The sequence below is a fragment of the Silurus meridionalis genome, chromosome 10 (genome assembly GCF_014805685.1).
Source record: "Silurus meridionalis isolate SWU-2019-XX chromosome 10, ASM1480568v1, whole genome shotgun sequence".
Classification (NCBI taxonomy): domain Eukaryota; kingdom Metazoa; phylum Chordata; class Actinopteri; order Siluriformes; family Siluridae; genus Silurus; species Silurus meridionalis.
The window spans coordinates 14,810,105-14,829,498 of record NC_060893.1 but is presented as its reverse complement, the minus strand read 5'-3'; the positions used below and the strand labels follow the sequence as shown (position 1 = coordinate 14,829,498).

Sequence of the window (19,394 nt, the reverse complement as noted above, 5' to 3'; positions counted from 1 at the left end):
AAGAACAAGAACAAGAACAAGAACAAATAAACAAACAAAATAGTATTTTTTTAACTACGAGATAAACTAAATAAAGAAGAAATAAGGCACACAATAGGAGGAGAATATCTTCTCTTTTTCATTGAGCATCCAAATTGAGTAAAAAGTTTAGCATTCAGTAATATGTTATAGGATGTTTTTCAAATACATTACTTAATAATAAGAATAATCGTTATATGTCAATTTATATCAAAATAATCTTAATAGTGTTTTTGCTTTGTACATCTGAATGAATATAATATGCATTTCATTAGAACAAATCTCAGCAAAGATATTGTAAGTATAAGTGATGTTAGTAAAAGCAGAATTTATTTAGTTGGAAGCTCTCCTAAAATAGCAGTCTGTGGCTTACTGGGTGTAATGGGTAAAGTTGTGAGATGGTTCAGAAAATGTCAATTGTACACATGGGGGAATGCTGTACTGACTGGGGTCACACTCTCCTGCACACAACCTTATTTGTGCAGTAGCTGCACTGACCTGAGCCGGAGGAAGAGCAGCAGCAGAATCTTTGCCATACGAGGCAGACAAAATAGGAACAACATTGTGCTTGCTTCAGCATCTGTGAGACAAAACCACTGAAGCAACTTCTCCAAAAGCGTGTCAGAGTTTTCAGCAGAACAGGTATGAATTGATGTTGTATCGCATGGGTTTGGTGTTGATATTGCAAAATATGTGAGAAAAGAGGGGGTGGGGGTTCAAATAGAATGTGAATTGAGCCTGATTATTCAACAGTGGTTAGCCCAAAGCTGACATAAATATTAATATGTGTATGTGACTGCTGTCCTTTGGGTTTTTTTCAACCACATTCACATGGAAAATAGGCCAATTATAACATTTAGCATCTTTGGCTCAGAGGGGTAATTAGTTCATTTAGGCAGCTGTGTTAATTGCACAAAAGGAACAAGCCATAAACAAGTTCTGTTTTGCCCTAATCTATTTAATTAATTGTACTCCTTGTGTTTCCCGAAACTTCAAAGTCAAACAAGAGCATACTGGAGTGCCCTCACTCCACTTTAACCAACCCATTAAATCAAGTAGAGTTCATGGGAGTGTGAATGAGCGGAATGATTGGTTTAGGTTCTGTGACAGTATGTTTTACAATATTAATTATCAGAGTGGGGAAGTTAAGCTTTCACCTCAAATACTGTTACCAATTCAAATACTGTTCATTTCACAGCCATTTAAATCAGAGAGAGCAAATTTACCATTAGTGGAAGGGAAGACATTACTCTCTCCTGCCAATGATAGTAACACCAGCCAATTACAGTTTATGAGGCTAAAAAGTACTTTTCTTTGCAATGCCTGTGTTTCAGTCTTGAACTGGAAGACCTGATACAAAAAATGAGGCTGTCTTCCACAATTGGTTATTTGTTCATTGGCTGTGCAGAAATCTGCCAGTGAGAGTCAGATAGGCAAAAAGCGAGAAAACAAAAAGGGTCAGCCAGTAAAATGTCTCGTGCTCATGAACACAATTCACTTTCACAATAACAGTGAAAGCTTTTCACAGCACAGAGAATAAGGTGCTGCTCCCAATTTTTTCTTCTCTCTCCTTTGTTCCCTTTGATGCCTCAGTGAAAAGAGGACCTCATCTCAAAGCGGGTCAAAAACAAAACTAAAGATTAGGGGGAAAAAAATGAACGGTGGAAAAATGTCACTTGGTCCTTGACAGTGGCACATTTCTCCTTGTTTCTTATTTTTTTTCATTGTAAACATACCTTATAGGCTATGTTGTATAGGATTCATCTTCCTTTCTGTCTGTCTTTTTTCATGCATTCAATTCTATGAATTTCTGTCTGTATAGCATTTTACCAATGAACATTGAAATCAGTATTGAAACATTTAGAATATATATTTTCAGTAATATATAAACTCTGAATATAAATGTGAAATGTACACATTTATCCATGATAAGCAAGCCAGAGATCATGGTGATAAGAAAAACTCCCTAAGATGATACGTGAAAGAAACCTTTTGAAGAAAAGGAAACACATCCTTAACTGAGTGATGCCAAAAACAACTGTTCACTGTTTCAATTGAGTGCAAAATCATATTTCAATTGCAGTCCACAGAAATGTTTTTTTTCTCCATTCTTAGTATTGCCTTCCCTCAAATCTTCATTGTTTATTCCATTATTTGCTTCCTTTCTCAGTTCTTTAAGACTGAACACAGAATGTCTACAAGGATGATCCAGTCCAGTGGAAACAAAAAGGAGCAGAGCTCAGACTTCCACATGTCTGCTTCCAGCAGCTCTTATTCCATCAGTTCCACGTGTCTGCGCAAGGTCACACACCTCTCCAAGGTGCTCGAGGGTAAGACAAGAACATACAAGATCCAATGGTGTTTTCAAGTCACTTACCATTAAATCTAAATCAATTGTCAAGCCATAGAGCACAATTTAAAATAGGTCTGAACTTCATCTTCACACGCAAGTTCAGTCCAAAGTCTCTAATCTGATACTCAACGAAATTCCCAATTACAGTGCTGGCTGGGTGAAGGGGTTCTGAAGTTATAGTGATTTTGACTACATATAATAAACTAGGTTGTATTCATTTTCTCTAGGTTTTCTTTCCTGAGCTTGGGTTACTGTTTGCGTGGAGTTTGTGTAAATGTTATTTTTGTGCTAAATTGTCATTACTGTAGGTATGCATTCAGTATTGTAAGGATATTCTATTTGTTATTGTCCTGACTAATTTGAAAACTAAGTTTTTAATTAAAATTCTAAAAGTCATCAACAGTACAATAGCATTACTATGACATGAAACTAATTTATTACATTCATTAATAATTATCAGCCTATGTACATTGGCTTTCCAAGAATGAATAGCAAAGCCACCAAGCTCCTGAAATCTCAGATCTACTTACAAGCCAAGAGGATCATTACTTAAACAGGATTTACATCAATCTGAGAACTTAAATAATACATCTCTTTAGATGTAATAATAGAAATAATACATCTCTTCACAAATCACAAATGGCAACCAATCGAACTGCATATTGCCAGTAAATATTCACAAAGAAATGTGGCTTAATGATAAACTAAAAGGCTCATTATGGTAAAGCCAGAAACAAACAACAGAACATCAAACTTTCTGTGTAGGCTCTGCTCTTGAAAGCTTTTATTTCTGTAGAACTAAGCACTGGCTGTCAGTGCCAGAGACTACAGACTTGGGCAACAGAAATGAATAATGTTTTGTTGATTTTTTTTAATTCATTTGATATTCTTTGTTAGCTATTTCTTATTTAACATCAAACATGGCAGATGTTCAACAAGCTTTGCTTTGCCTCAGTCTGCAATGATTCATTGAATGGGATAATTATAATGAAAATGAAAAAGCAGCTATGAATGTTTTCTCATTGTAATCTTCAGCAATTGTTGGCACTTAGAAGAATGATGTAGATCAGTATATTTGAGTATTGATTTAATGGTTGTTTGTGTGTCTATATTTAATGCCTGTATGCATCTATACTGTACTGTGTAAGTGTGTGTCGTATAAAACGTACATTTTTGTCTTACAGAGCAGACTGCAGTGCAGCGTAAGACTTCTGCTGTGATGGAGTCATTCGTCCAGGTGCAGAAGAGCTCTGAAATCCCTCCGGGAGAGAGTATTCCTGAGTTTGAGGAGAGACCTCATCCTGTTACAGCTCAGGAAGGTGAAATAATCTTACAGCTCACTTCACTGGCAAAATATCACTTCGATATAAATTCTATATATAGGCAAATTTTGTTATTGCTTTAGTAACACTACAATTATTAATCATATTATAACTTATACTGCAAACTCCATAAACACAACACTGAGTAAATAAACAGTTTACATCTCAAGCGGAAGAAAAGATCTTTGTTAAAGAAATCAAATCTGTGACTGCCTATACCAATCAGTCACAAACATCAGTTATCATTATCACAAATTGTCAAAATAATAACACCACAAGCTTTTAATTTAAATTAAACTCCTTTTCACGTAACAACAGTCACTCCTACATAATCCGACATAACCGCCTCCTACATAAACACATTACACAGGAATGGTGAGAAATATCACACATCTCAAATTAGCACAACCTGGCTAACATTGTTAACAAAATACATTCCAAACACCCTCCCATAATCAACAAACTTATATTTAACTTAAATTTTTTGGCAGATCCTTAAGAAGAAGCTCTGTTCTAGCTCTGTTAGTCATTTTAATCAATAGTCAAATAAAAAAAATGCCTGATTTGGATGCCAGGACACCACAATACATTATGCACTGGATTTTTGCAAGCAGTTATATTGTGTCTGTTAGTTACAGACACAATTCAGGCAACCACATCCTTTTTAGCATCAGTAACTATAATCTGTGCATAATAAAAGTAGAGTGTTGATTTTAAAGCTGTAATTCTAGATTCCCATTTACTTATAGGAAGTAATTACACTTTTATTTCAGAAAATTACTGTGGTGTGGGTTTTTAATGACCTCTGTAGGTAAATCTATAGTAATTACAGAAATGTCTGGTACATAAAATATTTTCTCTGCTGGATATTAAGGTAGTTAATAGTTTATACTTTATACAAACTAATACATTTAGGTGATGATTATACAAAATACCTTTCATATAACAAAGTGTATACAACTGTCTATGGTTTATAGTGCAAAATATTTCTTAGACCTTATTGAGAAAATATGCCCTTATAAGTACTAAACGGTGCATTTTTAAGAAATGTATACATTACAAATAGTGAAATACAATAGCAATGCAAAGAAATGGCAATGAAACTTGATACTATCTTAATTTGGCATGACTTCTTAAAAAATGTGCTGTCAGTTCAATATTATGAAACAGATTCTATTGATTTCATTCAATTTTTCAACCATTTGTTACTTACAGTTCCTTCTAATTACTTAATAGTAGTACTGCTGTACAAAAATAATCTTGTGAACAAGATATATATCGGAAATAAAGTTTTAATAATAATAATAATAATAATAATAATAATAATAATAATAATGATAATAACAATTAATTAATTTTATGTTTTGGTATGTTGGTCAATAAGCCAAATGTGTCCCTGTACATGTAACATACTGTAGTCAGACTTTTAATTAACAAGCTCTGCATGAATAGTGTAATAGTTACAGTGTATGGGTGTGTTATGAGGCTTAATAATAATACACATAGATACTGTTGATGAGATCTTTATTAATACTTTTCACCTTTATATTTTTTTTTCTTTGTGACCACCAATACTAAGATGTGGTGGCTGCCTTTACTCAGTTACAAAATTTCCTAAAATATCTTTACATTTTACTCAGCAATTTAGATCAGCAGCAGCTTTGCCACATCTTTGTTTTTTCCAGTAACATATGAATTTTATTTAATTTAATTTAATTTTTTATTTGAGTTTTTATTAGCAATCAATTAATAGTATAGATGTTATAGTGCAAAATATATTTAGGTATGATACATTTGCTCATTAAACAAAATAAAATGTAATTTGGAAAACAGATGTTCTTAGCTCCCTGTCTTGTAATCACAAGCTGGTACACTCTGTCTATCTGTGATCCTAGACTGGGTCGTGATAATCTGTGTAAAAAACTGTCCCATATCTGTTATAATGATCATAATCATCTGTTTATATATTACAAATTTTACATTACACATTTTAAATACACATGTACCATGAACAAAATGAAAGTGAGAGGACTGTTATTAGATTTGAATTCTTGGTTGTTGGTACATTTTTATTTATTATTTTTTTAATCAGTGTTCTTAGTTGTTCAGAACACCAGAAACCTTATAAAGCCATAGCTTTAGTGCTGAAGAAAACATTTCTCTCAGTCACAAGCCCTTTGCTTGCCGATTGTAAAAAAAATCTTTTAGACAGATCTAAAGAAGGTGCTTTTTGATTTATACATTGTTAAGTCCATCAGAGCACAGCAATGATCATCATGATATAGGGAAAGAACAGAAAATTGCTGTGCTGCTGGCAGAAATGGCACAGCTGTGAATTTTCTTTATGTGAATCATATAAGTTATGGCCAAATCAACCAAGGTCTGGTCATTTTACATTTAAATAAAGTGCATGACACAACAATATTTTAAATCTACTTTTGTTAAATATGTGTCATAATATCATTTTGCAGGGGATAATGCTGTCTTCAAAGCAAAAGTATCTGGCAACCCCACTCAAAACGTGACCTGGGCTAGAGAAAGTGGCAAGCAGCTGACTGAGGGTGCAAAGACTTTCTACGATGACATAAATAAGCATTATATATTAAAGGTGAGGGATCAGTCAAAGCTATGTATTTCAGGCTTCTGAGTACATTCTGTGCTTCTAGATGCACATAGAAAAAAAAATTATTGGATCAGTTTATAATGTAAAATCCACAGCAGAAACCATGGCATTTTCATCAGTGACATTTTAAGTATTCTACATGAGTGAAAGATGCAGTACATCATGCAATGTATAATGATATGGTGATGAAGTTCTTTATTTCCATAATTTCAGCATGTCCCTGACAAGGTCTTAGCAGACCAAAGACATTTGGTTTATTAATATAGTGTGATGTAATGTACCACATCTAACACAATAAATCAAGTTGCAATGATACATGAGTGAGACATGAACTACCAGCAGCAGTGACTCTGTGGATTCTGCTTGGTATAATGTAAAAGTCTTCTATGTTGCGTTCTTTTTTTTCTTTTAAGTGTTTCTCATACTGACTCCTTTACAGAAAAGTCACATATACTTCATTTTCAGTTTCACGTGATCACATATTATTCAGATGTAATTAAGTCACCTTTTAAGTTTTAGGGGATAATGTGCTGAAATGCATTTTATTCTCACAATTCCATGTGGAGAAACGTAGGATTACATGTGCTTTTCATGTATGTGTTTTTTTTTCTGTGTGAAAGAGTCAGTGTAGTAAGTTTTCTACTCACAGTTTAAATGCCTCAACAACACTCCCATTTATCAAGAAAGCATGGTTAGTAAACATTTAAAGAAAGTAAATGAGTAGATTTTGTATTGTGTGCTATTTCCAAAGAAGCTTAATTTGCCATTAGGAAGTAATTAAGATGTGCTTCCTGATATATTCATTGCTTTCCACCATCTGGTTTATGACTGAGAAAAGCTCCAAAAGTGCAGAGTTAATCTATAGATGCCAAACTGCTCCCTGTTGGCCATTTGGAGTACTGCAGTTTTCAACTCCGGAGTTAACTCATGCACTTCACGGAGTTTATCTGTTTTAAAAGGTCATTATGCCTTTAATGCATAATTTTCTTCCTTTTTTATCTGATGTATTTTCATTACCTTATTAGATTAAAAATCTAAATCTCGAGGATGCTGATGTGTACAAGTGCATCGCATCTAACAACCATGGGGATGCCATTGTTTCCTTCTCACTGATTGTTACTGAAAGTAAGTTTTTTTAATCAGTTACAAGTATTACAAGAAGAGGATTTTACATTATGAACTTGTAGTCTTTTTTATTTACTGTCTTTCATCTCTTTAGATCCTGCACTGGACTTTAAGAAAAAGCTGAAGAAACGGTAATGATTTTGGCAAATTTACATTCACATGTTTCAGAGTAATTTTGAGTCCAGGAAAAAACACACTCTGCTTGCAAAGTTTCAACTAAGACTTATTCCCTAAACCTACCCCTGACTTAAACCACTATCCATATATTGCCGTTTACAGTTTTGTCAAAAAAGCAAGAGCAGCATTATTATTAAATAAACGCATGTGTTACCTGTTCCCATCCATTTTACTAAATATCCATTTTGCCACATCCCAGGTGTATTACACTGTATGTTTTGCTTAAAGATTTGTAAGCAGTAATACTATGATGCAGGAGTGTAGAGAAACGAGAGAAGAAGCCTCCAACTGAAGAGGAGATGCTAAAGATTTTGGCTGGAGCTGACAAAAAGGACTACGAGCGCATCTGCGCTGAATATGGTTTCACTGACTTCAGAGGAATTCTCAAAAAACTCAAGGAGATGAAGAGAAATGTGGATGTGGAAGTGGGTATCAAATGGAACAGCTATATAATAAATAGTCTTTAATGCAGTTCATTTTAGATAGCAGTCATTTTAGATTATTAAACTTATGCATCACTGTAGTTATTGAATAAATCACAATTATTGGGTATTAAATACCATGTATTCCTTAGCAAGGATTCTTAAACCATTCAAAATGAATACATTTTTTAGTTTCAAAATACTTCATTGGCATGATTGTTTATTAAAAATAGTGACAAAGCAGTAATAAAAAATAAGTGCAAAATAAAAATAAATAAACAAACCAAACAACCAACCACCCAAAAAATAGATAGATTTGGAATTCTTTTCAGAAATTATTTTGTATTCTTATGCTGCTTTACCCTCATCAGAAATGTTTGCACACACTGATCACTATCTGTTATCAGATGGTTAAAGTTCTGAAGCCTTTGGAGGACGTAACAGCAAAGGCAGATTCCAATGTTGTTCTTGACACCATTTTGGAGTTGAAAGATCCAAATATGAAGATGCTTTGGTTTCAGGTAAACTGGTTTGCTTATTACTTTGTCCTCACGCTCTGTTTTTAGAAACAAAAAACAATCATTATATTAAAATTTGGTGGATGCGATGAATTTTAACATCTTACAACTATATATACAGTACAGACCAAAAGTTTGGACACACCTTCTCATTCAAAGAGTTTTCTTTATTCTCATGACTATGAAAATTGTAGATTCACACTGAAGGCATCAAAACTATGAATTAACACATGTGGAATTATATATGGAATTATATACATAACAAAAAAGTGTGAAAGAACTGAAAAATGTCATATTGTAGGTTCTTCAAAGTAGCCACCTTTTGCTTTGATTACTGCTTTGCACACTCTTGGCATTCTCTTGATGCACTTGTTGGCCCTTTTGCCTTCACTCACTTTGTCCAGCTCACCCCTAAACCATCTCGATTGGGTTCAGGTCGGGTGACTGTGGAGGCCAGGTCATCTGGCGCAGCACCCCATCACTCTCCTTCTTGGTCAAAAAGCCCTTGATGCCTTCAGTCATGAAAATAAAGAAAACTCTTTGAATGAGAAGGTGTGTCCAAACTTTTGGTCTGTACTGTATATATATTATATATATATATATATATACACACACACCAAATATTTTCCGGACTATAAGCCGCGTTTCCCCACGTTTTGAACCCCGCGGCTTAAACAACGAAGCGCCTTATTTATATAGTTTTTCCCGGTTTCACAAACTTCAAGCCAAAAAACTGAACCCCATAACATTAGACCAATGAAATTTCCGAATAGAAACGAAAAACGCACCTCACCTGTGTTCTGAGCTGCACGGCTTCGGGAGAAAAAACGTCCACCGGTGGTGATTTTTAAACGCAGGACGATGCCAAAAGAAATACTCTCGAGAGAAATAGTTGTGAAAGGAAGGAGGAAGACAGTGAACAATTACTTTCTTGGTTGGCTACTGTTTAGATACAAGCCGTAGTAACGTGTTGAGTCTGGGTCATGGGAGAGCTCACTATCTCCAGTTGCCACAGAAATCATATAAGCACAGACAGGTTTCCAAAACTCGTGCTTTTTTATTTTTCTTGGCAACAGCGTTACGGGTTAGTCAAAGAAACTTAAAAATGAGCATCAGAAAATAATAATGACATATTCCTCGGTCTCCACACATGCAGTAATACCGGGAAAATGCGGCAGGCATTTCCCAAAATGCCGCTCTGCTCTTAAAGGAGCCACAACATATTTCACCTGTTACACAGAGTAACAGACACTGTCTTTCATAAATCCTGTGTAAAGTTCATTAGTTTCAATGTAGACAGGTGCGGCTTATTTATGTTCAAAATAAAAATCTTTGTCAAATTGGCTTATATATGGGTGCGCTTTATAGTCCAGAAATTACGGTAGATAGATAGATAGATAGATAGATAGATAGATAGATAGATAGATAGATAGATAGATAGATAGATAGATAGATAGATAGATAGATAGATAGATAGCACTGTTGCACTCAACTAAAATATAATCATGTTGTTTGTTTTCTTTATTTAAAAGAGCCACAAATATTAATTTCCTGCTCTAATTACAATAACAGACATGGAATTAAATAAACAATGTACAATCTGCAGTTTCTTCATTGAGCTGCAATTAGGGAAATCAATTTTTTTATTGGTGTTAACTACAGGTGTAAAGGGTTAATGTAGTCTGTCTGGACTTTGTGTGTTTTTGACTGTGCATGTGTGTGTGTGTGTGTGTGTGTGTGTGTGTGTGTGTGTGTGTGTGTGTGTGTGTGTGTACATAACCATTTGTTATTCAGGGCAACGAGTTGCTGCGGATCCAGTACTCTCATGGGAAGTATGAAGTTAAACAGTTGGGTACTAAACACATGCTGTGCATCTCCAGTGTGTGTATTGCCGACTCTGGCACATACACTCTAAAGGTTGGAGAAAAGATCCTGTCTGCTAAGCTCACTGTCATAGGCAGGTATCCTCACTACACCCTGTCTGAATTTGTCTCCTTTCAAGATACAAAAGCTCTGTTTAATATATATAATCTATACATATATTCAAGCTTTTTCCTTATATTCATTCACAAATTAAAAAAGTTCAGCCTGAAAAACACTGAAAAAATGAAAGAATTTCAGTAGGATGCCAAAGTCTGATCATGCCTTTGCTTGAATCTCTCTTTGTGTAAATCTCTCTGTCTGTTAATTGTAGATGAACCGCTAAAGTTCGTCACAGATCTGAAGCCTTTGCGAGTAATGGAGAGACAGACTGCTGCATTCGAGGTACGGCTCTCTAAGAAGACTGACAGCCCTTTGGTATGGCAGTTTAAAGGGAAGGAGCTAAAACGAGATGAGAAGTTTGATGTGAGTGTGTCTGACGATGGCTTAACATACACTTTAAAGATTAAGGATGTGCGTCCCAGTGATACGGGTGACTATACAATCAGCATTGGGGATCTGACTACTACAGCCTCTCTCTTTATTGAACGTAAGAGACTTCAAATATTTTTCAAATACAGATATTCTTAATTTATTAGCACATAAATCACATCATATTTATCATATTCTTGACATATAAATTTTTTAATAAGCAATTATGCCTATAATTATTCATAGCCTTGTATTCAGTACATTTTACATTAAAAGTATCTGTAAAACTGTACCTGTTCTGTCAATCATTTTTTTGTTCTGTCTGATTCTCTTAATCAGGAATCCCTATCAAGTTTGTGAGTCATATAAAGAATGTACATGTGAAGGAAAAGGGCAAGGCCAGGTTAGAGGCTGAGATGAGCTCGAAGGATGTACATGTGAGGTGGTTAAAGGATGGAAAAGACATCACTAACAACCAACGATACACCTTCATGAAGGAAGGCAAAAGAGCTGAACTTATCCTCGAAGACTGTGAGCTGTCAGACAGTGGAGAATATACCATAATGTGCACGCAAGATAATGACACCCATGAGTATTATAGCTCCTCAAACCTCACTGTGGATGGTAAACAGCCATATCTGATGAGATTACATGTTGTGGAATTGTCTGTGTCCATGTGCTGCTTATAGATAGGACCATATAGGTAGGATGGTAGGAAGGTGAATGGACAAAAATAAAATGGATGAATGGGTTAATAAGACCCATTGCAACATATGGATGGATGGATGGATGGATGGATGGATGGATGGATGGTTGGATGAATGAATGAATAGATGGATAAATGAATTCATGTTTAAACTAAAATGCCTTTTAAATAATTTATGTCAGAAATATGGATTGACAAATAGATAAAATAGATAGATCGATTGATAGATAGATAGATAAAACCGATTAAATTAACAGAAGGAATTAACACACTAATTAATCAATGGATGGATGGATGGATGGATGGATGGATGGACTGCATTTTCCTTGCATTTATAGCTTTTTATAGAATTGTGGATAAATAGATGTATGGATTGAAGAATATACAAATGAACAAACACATTTCTTTACATTTGTCTAATATGTGGTTATAAATATTTGCAGAGAGATTTGCCACAGTGAAAAGTGGAATGTCAGATGTTAAGTGTTCCACAGGCTCAGACACAGAACTTTGTGTGGTTTTGGATGATGAGAAAGTAGATGGTGTCTGGCTAAAAGATGGAAAAGAGGTATGAGTCTTTTATTAATCTAATCATACACTGGTCAGTATGCACTACCGAATGAGTAAGACTGTAAATGTATGTCTTAAGTTGCAGATTACAGATCTGAGTGGGCTGCAGGTGATAAAGCAGGGGGCAGTTCATAAGCTGGTGTTCAATAATGTACAGGAAGTACATGGGGGCAGATACTCTTTTATTGCTAAAGGAGCTGAGAGTGAGGCAGTTCTCCGTATAGCAGGTGATCCAAACTCTACAAGAAAGAAAGATTTTCTGCATATACTATATATAAGATTTGGATGCTTTAATGCAGTCAATGCTTCAGGTTTTCTTTTCACATTGATTGTAATTGTGGTTCGAAAATTTGCAGCATTACTTGTTTGATACTTTGTTAATGGACAGTTATTAAGTAAATTATACAACTGCATTTTTTTTGTTTTAAAAACATTTCTTTTTTTAACTCAACTTCCACTTTATTGTGTAATCTATGACTTTTATTTATCAATAAAATCTCTATTGCATGGAAATCTGAGCTGAGTAAAACTGTTCCTGTAGACACTCCTGTTATTGATCACACAATACTGGAAACACTATCCAGCCAGCCGGTGACTGTGAAAGCTGGTGAAGCAGCAATCATCAGGATCCCCTTCAAGGGCAAACCCCCCCCAAAAGTGGCATGGTATAGAGATGGGTTGGAGCTGGTGGAAGACAGCCGAACTGTGATCGAATGCAATGGCGCCTCCAGCACTTTGATACTCAGTAAATGTGTTAGAGAAGATAGTGGTACTGTCACGCTTAAACTTAAAAGTGACTGTGGCTCAGCTGCTGCCACTGTACAGCTCAATGTAATTGGTAAGAACATGGCTAAAATATCTGCCTTATAAACTAGCACAGTATTACAATGTTTGTATAGGATGTTTCATTAAAATTGTGTATATACTTATATATTTTATTTTGGTTTCTCCTCCGTATATGTCATGTAATTTTCGTACTTCACACTATAAATGACATTTGAACTTGCACAATGACAAGTCACTGCAGTGTTTCAAAATTCAGCAAAATCTAAAGATGTATTTTTCTTGCTCTCTAGACCGTCCTAAACCCCCTCAGGGTAAAGTGGATTTTACGGAGTGTAGCAGCAAGTGCATAACCATGAAGTGGAAAGCACCACGAGATAATGGGGGGCAGAAGGTGACCAGCTATGTTATAGAGAGGCGCATGGCTGGAAAAAAGTCCTGGACCAAGGTTGGAGAGGTGTACAGAGACACCACCACATTCTGTAATGACAACGTTGAGGAGGGAAAGGCATACGAATACCGCATTAGAGCAGTCAACCCGCTGGGTGTGAGTGAGCCTTTAGAAACTGAGCAGGTCTTCGCTGGAGAGCCTATTGGTGAGTGCCTATGGTATTAGTCAGACATTGCTGCATAATTGTGCAGTTTATAAAATTACTTTAATGAAAACTATACTATGTATAATATCGATATTCATATAATAACTCACTGTCTTGTTTAGAGCCTCCTGGTATGGCTCCACAGCCTCAGATTACTGATGTGACTAAAGACGAGGTCACGGTTATGTGGGTTCCTCCAGCGCAAGATGGTGGTGCTCCTGTTTTGGGTTACAATGTGGAGAGGAGAAAAAAAGGGAGCAGTATGTGGGTGTCTGTCTGTAAAGAACTAATCCAAGGTAAATGCAGTACTGTTTCTGAACTTCTGTAGAACCTAAATAAAAAATACACTTTGCCATGTCTGCTACTCAGACAACCTATTCTTACAACTACACTTAAAGACACTCCTTGTCTAAAATGTTTCTGACATTTTACAGCTGTTTATCTTATGTTGGTCTCATTAGAGTGTTTGGTCTGAAAAACTTTTATTGATGTCAGACTCATTTGTGAGATGCCATTTCTAGGGGATTCTTTGTTTTCATCTTGCTGCATTTTGCTCTGTCTCAATTATAATAAAGCCCATACCCCATGAGTTTTTGGTCTTGTTCCAGACACAAAGTGTACAGTAGGCAGTCTAGTAGAAGACATGGAGTATGAGTTCAGAGTAACTGCTGTTAACAGAGCTGGAGAGGGAATTCCTAGTACAGTGTCAAACTCAGTACTGGCCAAAGACCCCACACGTAAGCCATTTAGATAACAATCATCAGTAAAACAACTGTGGTTGTAATTTCACTTTGCTATTTCTTTTTCATCTCACTTCTTCTCATTTGCTCTCTCTCAGGTGCCCCTGGCCTTGTTAGAAACCTTCACGTAACAGACTCATCCAACACCTCCATATCACTAGCATGGTGCCCCCCCGAGATGGGAGATGATCCCTCTGGCTATATCCTAGAGGTTTGTTCTGAACATGCAAAAGAATGGAGCAAGTGCACCAAAATTCCCATCACTAGCGCCTCATATATTGTTGGCTGCCTGCAAGAGAAGATGAAGTACTTCTTCCGTATCAGAGCTGTTAATGAGGGTGGCATTGGAGAACCGATAGAATTAGAACAAGGAGTTCTAGCTATGCCACCACCTGGTAATATATTCACTGCAGTATTTAAAGTCACAGTTTTGAGTGATAATTAGTTTTTGTGACATTCTGACGGTTTTGAACCAACTATTACTGAATTTGAGTATTTATCAATCTCAAGTTACTGCTCTGGTGAGCTAAATGAGTTCAGTGGTTTACATGAATCTATGGCAGTTGATGATATATTTATTTTTTTATCTGCACATTTTTATCTGCAATTCTGCAATCCTGTACAGAATTGCCCAAGTTTGATATCCAGGCCAAGTTGAAGAACCACGTGGTGGTGCGTGCTGGATGTGCACTATGTATTCCTGTTTCCTTTAGTGTAAGTATTCCAGTTACTCACGGAATCCCGTTACCAGCTTCCAAAAAGTGTTTAATAAAATAGTGTTAGTTTTCAACAAAAGAGCATCTTACTTTGAACATGATCTCTTTTCAGCACTGCTGCATTAGTTAAACAAAATGTAAAAACTTGGTTCAGAAGATGTGGACTGTAATGCAAACCAACCCAATATTTTGGAACTTGTTTTCTGTTTTTCTAGGGCTCCCCTCCCCCAGAAGTGACTTGGCTTAAAGATGGTACTGTGACCAATGGTCGAGAGGTCATAACTAAGAGGAAAAACTATTCTCAGTTCTTCATCAGCTCTTGCCAGCGTTCTGATTCTGGAACCTATCGTGTCAAACTCCACAATAACTGTGGGGAGGTCCACTACAACATCACTGTCCATGTCACTGGTAGTACTGCCATAGCTATATTGATCTTACTATCTTTTAATTTCTATTTTACCGCATTGTTACATGCTTTTGAATCTATCCTTGTTCTAGATGTCCCTCGTCCTCCTAAAAACCTGCATCTGGTGGAGGAGGTCCAGGGCACTGTCACTTTGCAGTGGAATCATACCCCTGACCTTGCTGATGATGAACACACCCATTACATCATCCTTAAGAGAGACACCAGCACTCCCACCTGGTTTACAGCAGCCGAGTGCATCTTCAGCAGCAAATACACAGTCACTGGTCTTTTTCCAGGACGCAAGTATTACTTCCGGGTCATAGCTCGCAATCACATCGGGGAAAGTGACCCCCTGAACACAAAGGAACCTTTTACCATTGAAAAGGAGAATGGTAAGACTAATTACAGCAATACTTACTGAAGAACATTTTCCAGTCCTAGTCAAACTCAATTCACTACTTCAGACTCTGACTATTGTATCAATTACTGTATTAGACATGTGTGGGGTGTGACCTATTGTATCATGGCCTTTTATTGTTGCTGTACAAAATGTATGACTATCAGAGTTAATTTAAACACACTCTAAAATGTCCACTAACACTCAACCCATGGCTGCTCATCAGGGATAAATGCACACCATTCACCTTAACTGTTAAATTCTGTAAAGCTGCTTTGAGACAATGTCTGTTGTGAAAAGCGCTATAGAAATAAACTTGACTTCACTTATGCAAAACAAGATAATTTGAAAAAATAATACATTTGTTTTATTAGATGCCCATTAAAATAGAAATTAACTTTAAAAAGAGATGGCTGCGTTTGAACATGTGGTGTCAGAATGACACACAGTGGACACTACATCTGTGAGTAGAAAGAAAGTTTAGTATGCTGATGTACTAAATACATGATTAGGTACACATTAACTAGTAACAAGTTAATACAAAAATGTTAACAATAAAATATCAGGTTTTCTTAACATTTATAGCTATGCAGTAGAATCCCAGACTAGTTGGTCTCAATGTCTTGAGATTTCTGGGATTCATCAAAATTGGTCATGAATTCAGATTAAAATATTTTTAAAGAAAGTAGAACAAAAAAAAACAGATTTGATATTTGTAGTATGTATATTTTGCTTATAACTTCTAATTCATGACTTTTTGTTCATCTAAACCTACTTTACAGAACACTTCATTTTGCATATGAATCCATTTACACGTGCTCAGCATGACGTCAAACCGGCCTTTATTTTGCCGCTGAAGGATCATGCTGTGCACCTTGGAAATGACTGTACCATGAGCTGCGCCTTTCTCGGCTCACCCATGCCGCACGTGTCCTGGTACAAGGGAGATACTGCAATCTCAGACAATCCTCGTTACTGGCAGAGTAGCTCTGATGGGGTCTGCACCCTGACAATCCCCATCTGTACAGCTCAAGACAGTGGAGAATACATCATGGTGGTTGAGAATAAGCTGGGCAAGGCCGAATGCAAGTGCAATCTGGTTGTTTTTGGTAAGTGGGGCACACAAAATAAAAGCGCTAACATTTCTACTACACTGCATGATGTCACTGAATGATGTTTCTCACTGTTATTCATTGGATTGCAGTGACTGACATGAAAAACGTTTACCTCTGTACATCAATACTAATTCAAATGTTCTTTTTTATGCTGCAGATAAAGATGATAATAGACTGCTTGAATGCCTGACTCAGGATTCTGGAAAAGAAAAACACATTACCTAAGCAGAGTACAAAGCCGATAAACTTATCTGAGGTTCTCAGAGGTTTTAATAAAAACATTACTAATTATCAAATCACAGACAGTTTTTTTTTATAAAGAGCATCTAGGCTGAAATTTTATTAGCAGATAAATTTAGTGAAATTTTAATTCTATTGTGCAATTCATTAAATTTAAATATCATACTCAGGAAAAAAATGCAGACAGATGTAATCAGACAGAATCAGTTATCAGTAAATTGCACCACATAGGATTTTAAAGTGGAAACTAATGTGTTTAGAACATTTCATAATTTCAGTTCAGTTTCTTTTCAATGTCTTGGAACATAGAATAAAATCTCTGACACCTGTTTACATTTTACAGCCTGCATAAGTGCATTCAGACTAAATGTGTGATTCTAAGAAATACCCCCCACCCCCACCCCCCAACTAATCATCCTTCTAAATGCAAAATAGTTTAAGCTTTATTCTGAATTTATTTCCTGAATAGGCCCTATACATTATGCATTCAGATGCAATGCTACTACAGAGACATAAAATATGCAGTATGTCAGCGAATGCAGTCTGCCTTTTATGGTGTTCCTTCAGAACAATACTAATTCCTATTTGTATAGTTATACTAAAAAACAGATCACTAACCCCAAAATACTGTTTCTGATTTGACTAGTGGGAAGTGGACAGAACGATCGGTTAATCATGTAACAGTTCCATCACACGTGTACGAGAAAAAAGACACGAACAACATTAATGAACAACCAACAAGGGTACATAGTGGTCATGTGGACAGTGGGTGAGTTCACATTGAAAATCTAGAGGGTGACATAGTGAATATTCCCTCAGGCCTAAATCACTCAAAGGCCATTTTGAAAGCTGGTTCAGACCTACATTACATAAGTTTAAAAACAATGTATTACTGTATGTGTTAGCAGGACTGTATATTTCAGCAAAAATGACCCAAATTACCCAACACAAATACAAGTATAATCAACAGATTCTGTAGAGCGAGGCAGCAGTGTTTACTGTAATTAGAAATGATTTAAAACAATACTAAGTAATGGACATGAGAGGGCAGCACTTCTGTCTGTAAAGTTTATGAGCAGCAGGATAGTGTGATTATTGCCTGGCTCATTTTCTTCCAATGTTTTATGTTCATCACTTTCATATAAGCTGTACTGTAAATCATCATACTGAATACTTTATTGTTTTGTGTATATTATCAGTATACAGTAGTTCACCCTAAAAGGCAAATGACTGAAGACTAAAGTCTTAAAACAGTATACAATTAGAACAATGTGGGGAAAAAAATCTACATATGTTGATATAAAAGGTTATAGTCTTAACAACCCAAACAAATAATGTTACAGCCTAAAACTAAAATGGTCCTAATAGGAATTATATATAATGAATCTACACAGAATAACCCACAATACAGAAATGGGGGAAAATGAATAGTTTTGGTTGCAGTGTGAATATCCCACATTGTAATATCCTACAGAGCACGTTATTTAAAATAGAAATAAATGGCACAATCATTTTGCTTCGTAACTGCCTAAATGGAGAAGTTCACTGTACTTTAGTAACTGAGGAAAGATGGCATTATTCGGATCAGCAACCAAAAGGGTCAAAGGTAAATCTCAGACTGATGCTAGAAGATGAAAAAATAATATTTTTCATGTTGTAATTGTTCATTGTTGTTTCCTGATTTGGAATCTCATATAAATCTTTTTAACTACAAAATACAGCACTACAAAACTTTTAAAGGTGTAAATACTTTTTACATTTCATGTACTTTTCCTCAGACCTGATTGCAATCTCTATTTGTTACCACAAGAAGGCTTGTAAGGTGCACTGTTGCATATTCAAAGCCTTGCAGCTGGCTGTGGCTTTGTGTCAGGAGTTTCTATTAAAATTCAGCTCACTAGTAGCCTGACCTGGTGCAATGTCCCACTCCACAGTGGTTCTTTTTAGAGTTCCAATTCTGCACAGGAAATCCCAGTCTCTTGGCCAGAGATGTCAGCCTATTTCTCTTATATTGATGAAAGAAAACCTCTTGTTTGCTGTTTCCTTTCCTTAATCTTTCTAAAAAGAATTAGACTAAAAAGAAAGAAGTGAAAATGTTAGTAAGCAGAGAAAGTCTCACTAAGCCTTTATATCCTGCGCATACGGACAGCGGCCCATTAGGTGTCCAAAGACTAGATATGTTTAAAACACTTTAAGACTTTTCATTATTCATTTG

General features: G+C 35.9%; 1 protein-coding gene across 1 annotated transcript; it reads left to right on the top strand.

Annotated features, from left to right (window-relative positions):
- The first annotated feature begins 587 nt into the window (after positions 1–587).
- Positions 588–17,417, top strand: LOC124392646 (immunoglobulin superfamily member 22-like). Its single transcript, XM_046859807.1, has 23 exons — positions 588–660; positions 2,189–2,348; positions 3,556–3,690; positions 6,165–6,301; positions 7,342–7,441; positions 7,536–7,572; positions 7,875–8,043; positions 8,448–8,561; positions 10,353–10,515; positions 10,753–11,028; positions 11,250–11,534; positions 12,060–12,184; positions 12,266–12,413; positions 12,728–13,024; positions 13,263–13,565; positions 13,688–13,861; positions 14,174–14,302; positions 14,404–14,700; positions 14,931–15,019; positions 15,237–15,429; positions 15,520–15,819; positions 16,607–16,933; positions 17,097–17,417. The coding sequence occupies exons 2-23, from the start codon at positions 2,210–2,212 to the stop codon at positions 17,162–17,164; spliced, it is 4,005 nt and encodes a 1,334-aa protein (XP_046715763.1). The 5' UTR covers positions 588–660; positions 2,189–2,209; the 3' UTR covers positions 17,165–17,417.
- The last annotated feature ends 1,977 nt before the right edge of the window (positions 17,418–19,394 follow it).